Genomic DNA, 17,186 nt, shown 5'->3' with positions numbered 1-17,186 from the left:
ATGTATTATCTATCCTAGATCTCTCACTCAAGCCACTGCCCATAATCAATGTTGGAGTAACTGTATGCTTATTACCTTTCATTCGATAGGATTCGACCATATGTGTGCCTGCTGACTTATTAAAGATATCTTTCTATTTAGAAATCTGTTTCCCTCTTCCGTCCGTCTTAACTTTTTAAGACACTCCTACTGGAATGTTGGGGGTAATTTATTATGCCTTGTTCAGACTTGACTCAGAGGAAAGTACATTGCAGATAAATAACACACACAAGAGCGCGCGCACAAACACATACCAAAATAACACAATATCAGAAAAACATGGTTACAGATGAGTAGTATCATTTGTGTGAAGTTGTAGCTTCATTGATAATATTTGGAGAGAGTTTCTCTTTATTATTTTACACATTGCCATCTGAAATATTTGGACCGCTATGCGTACGATTACTTTGGGGCCCCCGGCCCACATGTCAGTGTTAATTTTGAGTTATGTAAGCTGTGGTCCAAGAATAATTGTGTTTTGTTGTCTTGTAATGTTGGAAACAATATTTGTCGTAAATGTGATTAACGAAAAACAAAATGACGACTGATGAAAGGACTAAAATAAGCCCATTCCCAATTTTGTTTTATACACACATAATATACAATATAAAAATAATATATAAATATGACCAATTATATACAAAAGTAAACCTATTGGAAGCCTTTCACTTATTTTATACTAGTTTAAACTTGAGCTTTTAGCCATATTACGCGTAAGCCTATCCTCAGAAATCTAATGAGAAAAAGTGCAGATGATAAAATCCATACAGCCTTTACCCAGCAGGTGGTGGTATTTGGATATATTTCAGTTAAATGACAAGCTGAAATGTAGGCCTTATTTGTATGTATTATATATGGTCCTAGGCTTGGATTTAGGCTTGGACCTAGGATCCAGAACCAATGCCTACCTATAGTCCTACATATGGAAGATCCACATCTAGTAGTTAATCTGGAATCCTGGAAGGACTAGGTGTAGGCCATTAATATGAGTATCTTACATTAGTATTAGTATTAGAACCGTCGGTATTAATAATAAGAACATAGGCCTATTTTCAATGAAATATAATTAACATGTTTTACATTATATTATCACTGTAGAAGTGTACCTAAGATTACACCAAGTCTACTAGATACGTATACATGAATTATTACAGGCTTCATATTTAGATTAGACTGTGTACACTTCTAGCCAATTTGGAGGACTAATTCATTCATAAAGTAACTCAATAGTGTAAAGTGGATTTTAGGAGCAGTGAAGTTGCACTGATGTCAAATGCAACTTCATATCCCATGATTCAATATTTCCCGTCCGCAGTAATGTGGGGTGTGGTATAGTCTTTGAAGTGTGTTTGTGTGGGTGCGTGTGAGTGCGTGCCTGCATACGTGTGTGTGTTGGTGCGCGTTCATGCATGAGTGTGCGCACGCGCGTACATGTACGCGTGCTGCTCAGTAGAGGGAGCGCGGCAGCAGCACAGGCAGACAGGGCGCCGCTAGTGCACTACGGGCTGAGCATCCGCGAGCCGAAGGTAGGGAGATGCGGACAGTGTTTTATTGGGCGTGTGAACCGCGGTAGATACGCCGGGTAGCTCCCACGAACGTAACCCCTATGTTTCGATGAATGGATTTGTATAACGTTTTGCCAGAGAATCAATTCGGACATGTTTTTCTTCTTCATCCGCAATGGAGCGTCGACCTATAGCGCGTGAGAGCTTGTGACCGTGTGCCGATGAAGAAAACGGATCCCCATCAGAACCAGTACGGCCGGCTGTGGTAGGACAGAAAGCGACAGTCGCTTACATTTATATCCCTTTTGCAATGAACGGGTAGCCCAACTCGCAGGCACACGTAGACATATCAGGTCATTTTGGCTAATTAGAGTCTCTACATACATAATTAGGTTTCATCATTGGCCTTATTACGGTCTGGTATTTGTGTTGCTAGGCCGAGCCATCGTCATATTGTTGCTTTACAGCTCGAAGGAAGATTCATGATGTCGAAGAATAAGAGCAGCGAGTCTGTGAAGGTGGTGGTCCGCTGCCGCCCGCTGAGCCGTAAAGAGGAGGCGAACGTGTCGTCGGCGGGTAGCATAGTGGACATGGATTTGCGGCTAGGCCAAGTGGTGCTACGGAACCCCCGGGCGCCGCCAAGCGAACCCCAAAAAACGTTCACGTTCGACGCGGTTTACGACGGCAACTCAAAGCAGCGAGACCTGTACGACGAGAGCGTCCGGCCCCTCATCGACTCTGTGCTGGCAGGATTCAATGGCACCATTTTTGCCTATGGACAAACCGGCACGGGAAAAACACACACCATGCAGGGCGCCTGGATGGACCCAGATCAACGGGGCGTGATACCCAATGCCTTTGACCACATCTTCACCCACATCTCACGCTCCCAGTCCGACAGGCAGTACCTGGTGCGGGCCTCCTACCTGGAGATCTACAGGGAGGAGGTGCGGGACCTCCTGGACCCCAACCACTCCGGGGCGCGGGCCCTGGAGCTGCGGGAGAGCCCGGACACGGGGGTGTACGTGCGCGACCTGACGTCCTGCGTGTGCAAGAGCGTGAAGGAGATCGAGGAGGTGATGAACGTGGGCAACCAGGCGCGGGCCGTGGCCGCCACCGACATGAACGAGCACTCGTCGCGCTCCCACACCCTGTTCCTCATCACGGTGGAGTGCAGCCAGCCCGGCCCCGACGGCCGCAAGCACATCCGGGTGGGCCGGCTCAACCTGGTGGACCTGGCGGGCAGCGAGCGGCAGGCCAAGACAGGCGTCCGCGGCGAGCGCCTGAAGGAGGCGGCCAAGATCAACCTGTCCCTGTCGGCGCTGGGCAACGTGATCTCGGCGCTGGCGGACGGCCGCAGCGGCCACGTGCCGTACCGGGACTCCAAGCTCACCCGGCTGCTGCAGGACTCCCTGGGGGGCAACGCCCGCACGGTGATGGTGGCCACTCTGGGCCCCGCCCCCCAGCACTACGACGAGACGCTCACCACGCTGCGCTACGCCAACCGGGCCAAGAACATCCAGAACCAGCCGCGCGTCAACGAGGACCCCAAGGACGCACTGCTCAGAGAGTTCCAGATGGAGATCGCCCGCCTGCGGGCGCAGCTCCACCACAGGAAGGGGCGGAGCAAGCACAGGAAGGAGGAGGACGAGGAGGGCGAGGAGGAGGAGGGGGACGGCGAGGAGGGGTGGGAGGGCGAGGGGGACACGGAGGGCGAGGAGGAGGTGGAGAAGGAGGGGCGGGAGTACGTGAAGCAGGAGGAGCAGAGGTTGGAGCGGGAGAAGGAGGCCATTCGGGGTGACCGCTCCCTGTTGGCGGAGGAGAAGCAAAGGCTGCTGGGAGAGAAGGAGAGGATGATGGGAGATCTGAGGAAGGAGCAAGAGGCCGCCGAACAGCTGAGCGCGAAGTACAAGGTGAGTCGCAGGAGTCCGTGATGAACTCATGGAGGTGAAGCACGTTCCTAAATCAAGCTTGGGAAACCATTGCTTGGTTGGTTACAAGCACTTTATGATTGGCTGAAAGAGTTCCAGGTGATGTCAACAAATGGCAAATGACCTCATCTGGTGCCATTTGTTTTCATTGCTGTCACTGAGATCAGATTCTAGCGGAATTTAGCATTAAATTCCCCCCTCTTAGTCAAAAAGGAATTCTTGGTACACTCGACGGAAATCAATGACATGGTATTCTCTCAAGCATTTCACATTCTACAGAAAAAGCCACATATTCACAGGGCAACATTTTCAGAGGGTTGCAATAGGTGCACACACACAACATGTACACTCATGTACCCATTCTCTCTCACAGGCACAGACACACACAGACACAGACAGACAGACACACACTCACACACTTTGTACATACTCACTCTACCGCACACCCACACGCACATCTCTTTTTACATAGGCAAGTGGATCTGTGTAATCTTAAGAGTCATCATCAAAGACGTGTAGCTTATGACAAGATGATGTGAGTTAAGCTGCTGGACTGGTCACAGACCATTTATCTGTCTTCTCTGTTTAAATGACAAAAAAATTAAGTCATCATTCAACAAATTCAAATAACTGCAGTAATTTAAGAATTGTCTCCCTAACCAGATATATTTTATCCCTCGCAAGTGTTAAAGGTAAAACACTGACGTACAGGGTCGTAAACATAGACAAATATACAGCATGTTTAGTGTCTTTAACACTCATGTACACTCACACACACACACACACGCACACACACACACACACACACAGTGGGATGCAGTGGGACTTGCTTTAAGGACTTGCACTGATTCATGCCCACATCAAGTCAATAAATCAGCCAGTCCAGAACGGCTGACTGCAGTCTATTGTTTTGTATCCTGACTGATCAAACCATCTCAGCTCACTGTGCGTGAAACCTTGCTTGCTACAGACCAATCCAATTTGAATACACTAAAAGGCACATTACGTAAATCACAAAAAACAAACAAATGATGAGTATTAGAAGGGGCATGGTGTGTCATTATAACGTGAAACGTTATGATGAAACGCGACACACAGACACAGACTTTTGCTATAAGGTATAGAGCGCTTTAGATGAAGCACTGATCTCCCTTTGTGAACAAGAGGACCAGAAAGTACAGTTAAATAAGCTCTGACAGGAGTGCCTACAGTGCGTTTGTAAGTCCCAGATTCATCATAGGAGCTGGCTTAGCAATTGTTCCTTTGTCTTTGTAATCTTGTGCGTTAGAGAGTGTCCGCTCTCTCCTGACAAAGCAGACTCAATGGTGGCATGGAACCTGTGTGTTACCCGGTGTGGTACCCTTGGTCGTTTGACTTATGACCAGGACAGTTTCACAATATCACAACACAGTGTGCCTCAAGGACAAACAAGCATGTCTTGTACATTGTTTATTATAGTCATACTCTTTTTATATAAAAGCCTGCCTAAGGTGTTTTTGCAGGACACTGATTCGTCCATAAATCAAAATATAGCTGAATATAGATGAACAAGAAAAGAATCATGAATCCAAAATCCAGTTGACACATAAAGGACTGAATTTACTGTATCACTTAGCCTCAGGATATTGATGTGGCTGAAAATGACCTGGATCGGCCCTTTTGAAAGAAAATCATTAACCCATTTTTTCCCATGGCGAAGGGTTAGATTTGGTACATATATATTGTACCCATAGTACTATTCTGGCCTTACGGCATGGCTGTGCCAGATCTGGACACCAATGATCATTCTTAATCAGAGCAGTTGATCCTGTTGTAGCCAATCCATTCTGTCCACTGGAGCCGTTCATATCAGTACAGTAGATGTGATCGCTACATTTGTAAGGGCCCAACAATAACAATGAGCCAGGTTCATTGAAAGGACACGGCTGGTGTCATGATGTCTCAGTATAATGCTGAGCCTTGCATTGTGGTTCAAGTTCAACTCAAAACAGAGCCGCTATAAACTGCTTTTGGACAACAATGGATCATGTGTTAGCCAGACAGTAAGTGGCACCAGATTACCATGATTGATTACTTGTTTCTTCACTTGGTTTTGGGCCTGCATTGTTTTTGTGATATGGTGTGATTTGTTTACAGGTGGATAAAGAAGGTAGCCTGCAAATAATACCTTCAAAAATATGTGTATTTTGGAGAGTGTAAATAAGTCTTATGGCATCAAGTAAAATGTATAGGTCTTTTAACTCCTACTTCAAGCTACATCATGATCTGAGTGCTCCTAGTCTCCATTATTCAGTCCAAACTGAACTCTCCAGACCTTTTTCTCTGATTGGCTATGAACGAAATTGGCCAACCAATCAAAAACCCATAGCCCTGAACATTGCATTATTCTCTTTCGGCTCTCTATTCCCGTGGGAATAGAGAGCTAGGCAGAGCTAGAGTGGTTGCTATGCAGAGGTACGAGACTGCAAGGCATCAGTGAAAGAAAACGCCAGCTAATTGAAATAGCTCGGAGAAATATTACATTTTAAATGCATTACATTATCATTCTTTATTTTTAAAACTCACTCGGTCCTGCTTCATCAGGCAAGCACACAGACACACAAGGACAAACACAGAGACACACACAGGCACACACATACACACACAAATTTACACATACAAGTAGGTCAGAGCATTATCCAAGCTGGGTGGAGTCAGCTGGTACACTGCAGGGAGCTGTTATTGGAAAGGTCTTCCTCCTTTCGCAGGTGGAGCCGAGCTCCATCTGCGAGCTACTCCCTGTGTTGACGGAACTGTTGTGTTGGCGTTGTGATGGTATCTCGCTGGTAGCTGCCATGATTGGTCTTTTCCAAATAAAAGCTTCCCAAAGTGCCATGGAACATGTACATGGTACATGGTTTTTCCCCAGACTACCACTTGGGACCACAGGTCCCAGAGATGTTTTTTTATGTGTGTGTTTTTTAGTCAGGATTCTCTTGTTAACTCTTGTTTTTGTCACTCTCCAACACAGTGTTTCGTTGTTCAGATAAGATAAGAATGAGTCCCGGATGGGAAATTCTGCACACTGGCTGATGAAACCCAGTAGGGCGCACTTGAAATATAAAATATTACTTTTTTCATTTTCTTCTTGGCTTGGAGACAGATAGCAGTGTTAGGTATTTTGCTTTTTTTTTCCGTGGAAGTTGATTTCTGACACATAGCAGGAAATCATAATGATTGCGAATATATACTCAAAATATGCAGTATTTCTGCCTACTCTTTAGCCGAAATATTAGTACGATGAATTCTTCCTTTGGATATGTTTCAGAAATAAACTACAAGGTATCTTCTCCATGCAGTTTTGGAGGGGAGGTGGACGGGATATTCTGTTTCCCAGCCGGTGATGCTGTGTGGGTAAATTCGGTGTGGGAGTTTGTATACCTGAGGGTTTTGGCTTGTCTGAGGTATGGGAGGTGTTTCTGTTGGGCCGGTCAGATGCAGAAGAGAGAGTCTTTCCCTGGGTCAGGTGGACTATTCTTAGGACTTTTATGGGTCAGAATTAGATAGTTGTTCTCTCCCTTGCTCTTCAACTCTGCATTCTTTTTCTGTCTTCCTCAGTTTTTGTCTACATCCCTCTATTCCAAATTTTTTAACAATGTATATGCCTCTCACCTTTGAAGTTGACTTTTTTAATGTAATTTTCTTGTTTCCTACATCCTTCTTACTCAATATTTATCTTTCTCCATTTTAATGTCTCTTTCTGACTTTCTGTTCAACCCTTATGTGTGTTGTGTGTGTATGTTCTCTCTCTCTCTCTCTCTCTCTCTCCCTCTCTCTCTTTCTCACTCCATTCCCTCCCCACTCTAAACTCCGTATCCGCTGAAGTCGTCCATCCGTTGTTAAACTTTCCCATGTTGTGTAAGTAGGTTAGCCGCCCTAGAAATAGGTTAAAAGGGGGTAAAATTGTCTATCTCTTTCCATCTCTTTAAAACTCAACCATTGTCGACCACAATACAACTATTCCTTTTTACATTTGAGTGGAAGTGTTTTTTAATGTTTAATTGTTTTATTATTATTTACATTGTTCTGTCTAGTCCATTATTATTATGAATCAGTGCATTGTGAAAGTGTAACCACAGCAAGCAAGCTCAACCGTTATGTTTATGAATGCCATCCATTGGATGACTGCAGCAGCTGCGATGGATGTCTGTGCTCTCAGAATGCTGTCTGTGGCCAGTGTGTCATGTGGCTGGACAACTTCCTGCCAGCTTCCTCTCAGTCCATATGTTTGCTCAGATACAATTGGTATTACCTCATGGGAAATATGCCCCCCATTATGGGCTAAAACAAATACATGTTCTTCACGAAACACAGAACATGTATGTGCATTTGCACACACACACACACACACACACACACACACACACACACACACACACACACACACACACACACACACACACACACACACACACACACACACAAACACACACACACATTCACATATGTGTATAAATGAAAAGGCAAGCAACCCATTTGAACACACCACACACTCAAACACACACACACACACACACACACACACACACACACATCCTACTGGGTAGAATGATTCTGTTTCCTGTTTATATATGTTGCCTTCCTGCCTAATTAGAGAAGGCTGATGAGGGAGGTTGTGCTTGTGTGTGTGTGTGTGTGTGTGTGTGTGTGTGTGTGTGTGTGTGTGTGTGTGTGTGTGTGTGTGTGTGTGTGTGTGTGTGTGGACGCTAGAGTAGAGGGAGCTCTACATCTGTCAACATGGAATGCTGCACCACTGAAATATTGATGAATAGTTAACGTGTGTCCTTCTGTGTGTGTGTGTGTGTGTGTTTGTGTGTGTGTGTGTGTGTGTGTGTGTGTGTGTATGCGTGTGTGTGTGTATAAGCGCTATCCATCCCTTATCCTCCTGCAAGGAGACAGTGACTAGATCGATGGTAGAGAGTCTTTGTCCTTATCTGATTTAACCCAATTAAAACCATATAGTATAGAATATATGTATTATAGCTATAATAAATATTGCTGCTATTTGTATCCTTACAGAACATCACCTTGGCTAAGAGGGAAGCATAGACTGAACATCTAAAAATAGTTATATGCTTGTATGATACAGATGTTACACACGCCTGGTGAGACATATGAGGTTATTATTTCTGCGACAGAGGAGCACATCTGCTTGGCCTTAGGTCCTATAAACGTGTGTAATGGGTGCTGCTGTCCGTCATGGGTTGAATTGAAAGGATGAAAGGTTAAATATTCCTCTGCAGTTGTTGGATTGGCCACGAGATTGACAGCAAACAGATAGTTAAGTTAATATTGCTTTCTTCTTTTAATTAAATCAACATGATTGTCAAAGCCTTTGTTCAAAGCTCTTTCGTGTTTTCATTTAATGATCTATCACCTTACACACTGTCTCAATTTCTGTTTCAGCCCCTTCATTCCTTCTTCTTCCTGTCTTACTATCCAAATCTTTCCCTTTTCCTCTCTCTCTCTCTCTCTCTCTCTCTCTCTCTCTCTCTCTCTCTCTCTCTCTCTCTCTCTCTCTCTCTCTCTCTCTCTCTCTCTCTCACACACACACACACTCATTCCACATTATGGCCCTGGTGTATTTATAGCAGCATGGACATCCTCTCCAGCAGGGACTAGCCTGGCTCTGATTGGCTGACTGATGCATCCCCCCCTCAACAGGGTGGGAGGGACTTGAGTCTGCCTAACCGGAAAGATATACACATGCAGAAACTCAGGCAGAAATACTAATATTAGTGTTGAATTTTGAATTATAAGGATATTATTTTTGATAATTATGTTCATAATAACAAAAGTCTAATGCATTCAACAATTTACAGGCGAGCACATACACACGCACTGATATACCCCAATCCCTTTGTACCTGTGTCTTCCACACGGCTGTAAGAGGCAAGAACCGACATAACATGTATGGATACCATAATGAAATTATACTACAGTGCCTTTCTTTGACTCTTGTCGTCTCGTCTATATATCACCATGTATTGAACAAAGAAATTGGATAACATGGTTCGATATTTTGTATTTATTTTTAAACTCTTAAGCGCCCAATTGCAAAGGCTTAGACAATAACTGCAACCTCAATCCCATATTTCAGATACAATAACAACAAGGAAGACAGATAATGAGGATTCACACGCACGCACACACCCACGCACATGTACAAACAGCAAAGTACAAATCCTGCTTTATGTTTGCAGTTGGGGCTGGACACAGATGAATCCTCCATGACTTGCAGTGGGTGGGGGGGGTGTGTCTATCAGAGGGTTGTTTGATAGCATCAGTACAATAGCCCTCTGACCTTCAGACTACTAGCTCTGTGGTATACTGGGAATTAGCAATGTATCCATCCAACCATTGTATGCATGTGTGTGTGTGTGTGTGTGTTTGTGGGTGTGTGTGTGTGTGTGTGTGTGTGTGTGTGTGTGTGTGTGCGTCTGGTTGGGTGAGTGTATTGTGTGTGTGTGTGTGTTTATGTCTCGGCCACCGTTCTGAACATGCAAGCTTTGCCAGGAAATGAATCTAATGACATCACTGCCTATGGTTAGCCTCCTGGGGTTTGAGTCATCTCCCAAGCCCCCCCCCCCCTTCACATCTCCTCCTTCCCATCTTCTCCAATCCACTAAATCCTTCTGAGACCATGTCAGGTAATGGCGTTGGCGAAAACGCATAGCTTTTCCGGGAAATGATGACGTATTAGACTGACACGAACCAGACATCAGTCCCCATCGCAAAGGTTCTGCGCTATTATGAATGAGAGAAGAACCAAAAATAGATTTAAAAAAATGTGCGTCATCTTTTCAAATGAATACAGTGTTTGTAAATGTATCTGGTGTATTGTGGAAATGGCCTTTAGTGTTGTGCACTAACCGTGACAGTAAACCAAAGCCTTTTATAGTTGGCCAGGTTAGCTCCCCAGACTGAAATTGTTCATTCTTGACAGGACCCAGAAATCCTGTTAGATCTAGGTAACATGAGGGTATTCATTAACATGGTGAACATCAAATGCTTCAAACTACTCTAAATAAGAATGGGTTCATCACACACAGACTGCAGTAGGAAATATACTTTCTTGTGTGTTTTTGGTGTTGGCCAATTAAACTCGGCTTCGGCTAGGAATAGCCCTGCATCAATCTGCATCAATGACGTCTTGTTCAGCCCATTAGCGGATCAGCTGACCTTTTTGCAAATGACGCTTTCCAATAAGGTAGCATTAACAGATTAGCAGTCAGGATTCATTTTAACAAGGCCACTTTGGTAAACAGATTACACAGCAAAATTGTGTTTGAAAGCACTGATTAAAAAAAAGGAAGAAAAAAGTTTTTTCATCAAACTCCATAATATAGGATATTCAATCCTAAAATCGCTAGCTCCTTTGTTAATTGTCCTACGCTGGAAGCTAATGGTTAATGTGTAGCATAGAAGTATAAAAATGTCAGTGTTCCCTCTTAAAAAACAGTGCACATTTTAATGCGTGCACAAAAACTGGTCTATCCGGTAATAGGAAGAGAGGGCAGGCTATATGATACAGAGATAGACAGAGTACAGAGAGTACAGACACATAACCACTTATATGGACAGACAGAGAGAGGGAGACAGAGAGACACACACACACACACACACACACACACACACACACACACACACACACACACTGGGCACTGGGCCTAGACTGAAATTCACTCTGACCTACTCTATACAATTGTGGGTGATTTCGGTTCTACCAGCAGTTAATTTGTATCTGACTTTTAGAAACAGTGCACATTTAAATCCCTGCATAAAAAAACTGGTCTATCTGGGACAAGTGGGGGAGGAGAGACGCATAACCACTTTAGAGCGACTTGGATGGTGAGAGAGAGGGCAAGAGAGCGAGAGAGAGAAAGAGAGAGAAAACAGGGCTGGGCAGGGAGTCCATGATGGATGAATCAGCCCTTTAATGAAGCTTAGTGTTTATGGCACATCACAAACTAAGCAAGCATACACATAGAGTATCACACAATATACATGGACAGGCACACACACACACACACACACACACACACACTAGTCACAGAGCACAAAGGCAGCAGTGAACAAAGAGGCTTTTTGTAAAGACCTGCTGCGGATGCATTCTCTCTGAAGGACATCACTGTACACTCAGTATGTGTGTGTCTGTGTGTGTGTGTGTGTGTGCACGTGCACGCATGTCAAATGTGTGTTTCTCTGTGTCTATTGTACATTAAGCATTTTTCGGTCCATTTATACACACACACACACACATTAAGCAAAAAGGCTTTTGTGTGGTTCCATGAGGTTGGAATGTGACCCACACAAGCAGCCTCAACCCCTTCTTTGGGCCTCACTCCATCTTTTACCCACCATCCTTTCCTCAGAGTCCTTGTTTTTTTCCAATGTTTCCCACTAATGCCATGTCATTCTCTCTCTCTCTCTCTCTCTCTCGCTCTCTCTCTCTCTCTCTCTGTCCCTCTCTGTTCGTGTTAGCGTATACTTTGTGCCTTCAGGACAAGTCTCAGGGACAGATAATGACTTAACTGTGTGTGTGACTGTATATGTGTGTGTGTGTGTGTGTGTGTGTGTGTGTGTGTGTGTGTGTGTGTGTGTGTGTGTGTGTGTGTGTGTGTGTGTGTGTGTGTGCTTGTATCTGAACATAATTCCGTTCAACAACAGATTACATCACCAGAAACCTTCAGCCTGTAATCTCCACGGTAACAAGAGATGCAGTGCCTGGAGAAATGCAAAAAGCAGAATTGCTCCTCGAAAACGATCACTTAAATGTAGCCTACAAACCAATGTCATTTCCATCAATGCTCCATAAGCATGGGGGTTGTTTATTGATGATCTAAAATTGTTGGGAATTGACATGATTTTTTTCAGCCAATAGAGAGAATTGTTTCATCATTTCGAAAATCTTAAATTGAAGTCTCTGATTATTTATTTAAAATGTGGGTGAATAACAGCCTTCACTGGTTAGCCTTCTGTCGGATTGCCTCTTAACCTCTGGGACACTGGTACACTGCAGCAGGTGTTGCACCTTCAAAACATCTGGTTTAAAGTACTGGCATGACATACCTTTGCCTTGATCCTTCTTGTTTTTCCACAAACTTTACCGGATGTGTAATCAAGTTTGTGTGGTGTTGTGCGTATGCTAGGCCATGGAAAGCAAGCTGCTGGTTGGAGGGAAGAACATCACGGATCACACCAATGAACAACAGAAGATGCTGGAGATGAAGAGGCAGGAGATTGCTGAGCAGGTAAAATTCAATGAAATGACAATTAACAAATGTATACGGTCAATTGTTGACGACTGATTGGACAAAATAGCAAAAAGTATTTATTTTCGATTTTTGATTGACAAAATTCTGCATACTTCTATCATCGCTGGTGAATACATTTACTGCATCAATACAATTAATGCATCTAGATGCAAACATAAGTGTGGAAATGCCAGTGCTATGCCCCACCTAGTTGGCTGCCACAGTTGCGTTTACTAGGCTCCTTCAGACAAGGACCCAGGGTGGTGGTGTTGAACAACTGGTTTATTGTGAGCAGAAAATGATACATGTCAATGGTGCTCCATATTTCCAATGCAGTAGATCTGAGTGTGTGTGGTGATGGCGGGTTTAACATGTGCCCATTGTTGGCTCAATGTGCGGATATGCAGCCTCACCCAGTCTGATCAGTCTGACTTGGGCCATGTGAGGCCAGCTTTCATCCACAAACACTCCACAAAAAGCATTCCCTATTAAGAAAGCTATGGTTTAGCTAGCCTTTACTATTAAATTGAATCAAAACAATGTTAGATAGATTCTAAGAAAATTGCTACAATAAATAAATAAAAAACGAATCAATTTCAGATATTAGTCTATCTTACTGGGATGTAATTGGGCCGTTGTGTTGTGGTCTTCCAGTCCAGCAGGGAGAGGGAGATCCAGCAGCAGGTTTTAGCCCAAGATGAGGAGTTCCTGGAGCTACGAGAGACCTTCACCTCTCTGCAGCAGGAGGTGGAAGCCAAGACGAAGAAACTCAAGAAGGTAACACACACACACACACACAATTTCACAGGACCCGACCCCCACATTGTCAGGGCGTCATCATAAACCCTTAACACCCTGGCCCGTGACCCACTGACTACTGAACCCTGACCTTCCAAGTCCCCATGCCTCGAACACAAACACTAAAACCTCAAATATTTTCCACGGTTAGTCATTTAACGTTTTTCCCCTCTCTTTTGTTTTGAATCGTTTATTTATAACTGCGGCTGAGCCGTTCTGTCCTGCTGCACGGTGGAGACACTGGTGTATCTGACTTAAGAGAACCAGAACAACAGATGACCTCCTATACTTCTCGTCCTACACATTTGCAGTCGCAACTCTTGCCAGAGAGCGATTCTCTTCAATTCACTCCCACTGCGCACTGACATTGAATTAGGACGGTCTCGTACTCCGCTTCGGCTCTGATTGTAGCTACCGGGCCTGCTCGGCTGCAGAGCGGTTCCTAGCTGTGGTGGGCTTGGACCGAGTGGAGGCACGCGACCTCGGGCTAAGGGCAAAAGCGAGCCCTGGGGGTTAATGGGGCGGTGATCCGTGGGGAAGGCTCAGAGAAAGTCCAACCTGAAAGCTGAGCAGGGGGACAGGTGGACCGGGGGGGGACAGAGGGGGTTGGCGGCTCAGGCTGCCAAGCTCCAACTGGTAATCATTTTTTAATGTGTTCTTAGAGTTTTATTTCTCGTAAAGGATTCTGCTGATGCACTCGTTGTTGCCAGGGGTAACCGGAGCTGGCACTCTGTGCAGACTCATCTTTATCTTTAAGTCCCTGATGATAAAAGGTCACCTGTTTCTCGTGTTCCCACTCTCTCTCTCTCTCTCTCTCTCTCTCTCTCTCTCTCTCTCTCTCTCTCTCTCTCTCTCTCTCTCTCTGTCTGTCTGTCTCCCCTATGTCTCCCTGTCTCTCTCTCTCTCTCTGCCTCCCCTGTGTCTCTCTGTCTCTCTCTCCCTAGCTCTATGCCAAGCTGCAGTGCATAAAGGCAGAGATCCAGGACGTGAACGACGAGCACGTGAGGAGCAGACAGGAGCTGGAGCAAACCCAGAATGAGCTAACTCGAGAGCTCAAGTTCAAGTGAGTGACACTAATGCTCTGGTTAAATTTCACCCTGCGTCCGCTTTTCACACAACCACACGCACAACCACGCACACACACACACACACACGCACACACATACTGATTTACAATTATTAATTGAAAGTAATCATGCAAACTGAAAGGTTCTGAGTTTATTAGTAAAACGAAAAATACATGGTTATTAGCACATGATCAAATCCAACCTGATGATGCTCTGTGTGCATACGTGTATACGGGCATTGGTGGGTGTGGATGCTTGCGTACGTGCATGATTGTGTGCCTGGCGGAGGGGCAATTTGATTTGCAAAGAGCAGATCATTATCAGCGTCTGCGTGCGTGTCTCCAGGTACCTGATCATCGAGAACTTCATCCCCCCGGAGGAGAAGAACAAGATCATGAGCCGGCTGACGTTTGACACGGAGGAGGACCAGTGGAGGTTCCAGCCCCTGGTCCCGGCCGAGAGGTGAGCGGGGGGGGGGGTGCTGCCAGAGACAACAAGATCAGCCCAAAATGTCTCATTGGGGCTAAAGACATTGATTAAAGATGGTGTTGCCGTTCCACTCTATTCCATCGTGTCTTACAATGGTCTAGAATGAGAAGGAAGAATATGCTGATGTTGTCGTTATTGATTCCCCCCCCTCCAACCCCCCCTTTCCTCCTACAACACAATGTTCAGCAAACTCTCCCAGATGAAGAAGCGGCCTGCTTCTGCAGTGGGATACAAGCGACCAATCACTCAGTACGCCAGGGTTGCCATAGCGATGGGGGCTCATTCCAGATACAGGGTAGGTTGAATTCTGTGTGGATATCTCATAATCCATAACCACTTTATTTATTCACTGTGAGTTGACTGAAGTTGTTCATGCATGTTTTCTTCGGCAGGCCGAGAATATCATGTTTCTAGAACTGGACGTGACTCCGCCCACCACTGTCTCATTGGACCGCTCGCCGGAGGCGGAGCTAAACCATACTGTCTCGGCAGGCAACTCTCCGACCAAGGACAAAGCTAGCCGTGTCCGAAAGTCTCGCTCCTGGTAAGCCAACTAGGCATGAAACAAGTTTAAGAGAAATCTAGACAAATAAGGTATTCATTTGCATAAACTTACCCAAATGTTATTTATTTTGGTGCCATTAAGGCCATTATAAATGCCAATTGTGGGGAAGCATTTGGGGATCGTTCTATCAAACGTTTCATCCATGCATGCTAATCAAGCTATCTTATCCGAGTTTGTTGGGAGAAAATCTATATTTTAATGTCTTGGAAAGAAAATCAATCACTCAGTCAATAGCTTGAAACCATCTGCTTCTCCTGTGTCTATTCCTGGGCCGTTCGACTTGCTCAGGATCAAACCCAATTGATTATCTGCCCTTAGTTTTGAACACCCTTTCCAAGCAGTCCCAATTTAAAGTTTAGTTTAGAGTTGGCTTCACAAGGGTGAAAGAGCTACAATGTACGGTGCATTCTGCAGTGTCTTCATAAGGCTATCCACAGCCATGAGGGACGTCGGTAATATATTTTCCTCCTTCTGTGTGCAGGTGCCAGACCCCCAAGAGCCTCACCTCCTCCTCCTCCAATGTTTCCTTGGCAACGTACAACACTGCCACACCCACTGCCGCACAGTAAACAAATGTGGAGCGATGGCTAGGGACTATACTATGTGTATATAACTATATATATATATATGCTCATTTGAAAGATTTTTTTGAAAGCTATTTATGTTTCTCGGTCTCTGGACATTTTTCCCAAGAGCTTCCCAGTTATGGGAAGTACCGATGGGACGCAACTATCATAACTGTTATGGCTCCGACTGAACAAGGACGATGTATATATTAAAGGACAGGGGAATTCACTCATCAAAAACCTCATGAACGCCACTGAAAAAGAACGGATCCTGATTGGCCAGCCTGATTTTTTGGATGCAAAGACTCTATTACCCATACTGCCTTGAGGCACACAGCTAGATATCCTCACTTCCCCTTTGTTGTCTCATGATGCTCCTCATCTGCATGCATGAGTGGAGCAGCCTTGACACCCCCTCCACAACTCAAGACATCTGGACACATCTGTACAGTCGGACCAAACCACGCTACTGAAGTTCACACACACTACTGCTGTTTGTGTTAATGTTTATGTGTGCGTGTGCGTGTGTGTTTGTATGTGTCCCTCTGTCTACATATGTTTCCAATGTGTGTCTGTGTGAAAGACTTCTGATTGTGAAATGTGGTGCCCTTTAAGACAAACAACCAGGTACATTGTAAACTGCTTGGATCTTGCGTAAGATATGTCTGTACAGACCTCCCGGGTTGCTATTTTTTATCCTGGGACTTTTGGGCTGGGGGGGAGGGGTACTAAATGGACTATGATTCTTTTAATTGATCCTCTCATTAGCTTGAAGCATGAAGCGATTCTAAAAAGTGTCACCTCATGCTAAAATTCACTAGCAAGTCTCACAGTTGTTTTGAAGTCTAAGGAACACGCAATCTTTTTCTTATTTTATGTTTACTTCCAACTATAGGGCAGAGACATTTTTCGTGTTTTCCACTTTTCTGC

General features: G+C 44.8%; 1 protein-coding gene across 1 annotated transcript; it reads left to right on the top strand.

The window, feature by feature from the left end:
- Window positions 1-2,004: 2,004 nt before the first annotated feature.
- kif3ca (kinesin family member 3Ca) lies at window positions 2,005-16,920 on the top strand. The gene is made up of 8 exons (XM_079753361.1): window positions 2,005-3,457; window positions 12,667-12,768; window positions 13,426-13,548; window positions 14,514-14,632; window positions 14,982-15,098; window positions 15,312-15,420; window positions 15,518-15,669; window positions 16,172-16,920. The coding sequence occupies exons 1-8, from the start codon at window positions 2,027-2,029 to the stop codon at window positions 16,257-16,259; spliced, it is 2,241 nt and encodes a 746-aa protein (XP_079609487.1). The 5' UTR covers window positions 2,005-2,026; the 3' UTR covers window positions 16,260-16,920.
- Window positions 16,921-17,186: the final 266 nt, after the last annotated feature.

The sequence above is a fragment of the Pollachius pollachius genome (assembly GCF_949987615.1).
Source record: "Pollachius pollachius genome assembly, chromosome: 16".
NCBI lineage: Eukaryota > Metazoa > Chordata > Actinopteri > Gadiformes > Gadidae > Pollachius > Pollachius pollachius.
Note: the sequence above shows the minus strand (reverse complement) of the source record. Positions and strands in the feature narration are given on the sequence as shown.

What these genes read in the sequence shown, in the direction of transcription:
- kif3ca (XM_079753361.1), top strand. Translation starts at nt 2,027, where the DNA reads ATGATGTCGAAGAATAAGAGCAGCGAGTCTGTGAAGGTGGTGGTCCGC. An exon ending in CCCCTGGTCCCGGCCGAGAG is followed by an intron (nt 15,099 to 15,311) that starts GTGAGCGGGGGG and finishes CACAATGTTCAG; the next exon opens with CAAACTCTCCCAGATGAAGA. An exon ending in GGGCTCATTCCAGATACAGG is followed by an intron (nt 15,421 to 15,517) that starts GTAGGTTGAATT and finishes TTTCTTCGGCAG; the next exon opens with GCCGAGAATATCATGTTTCT.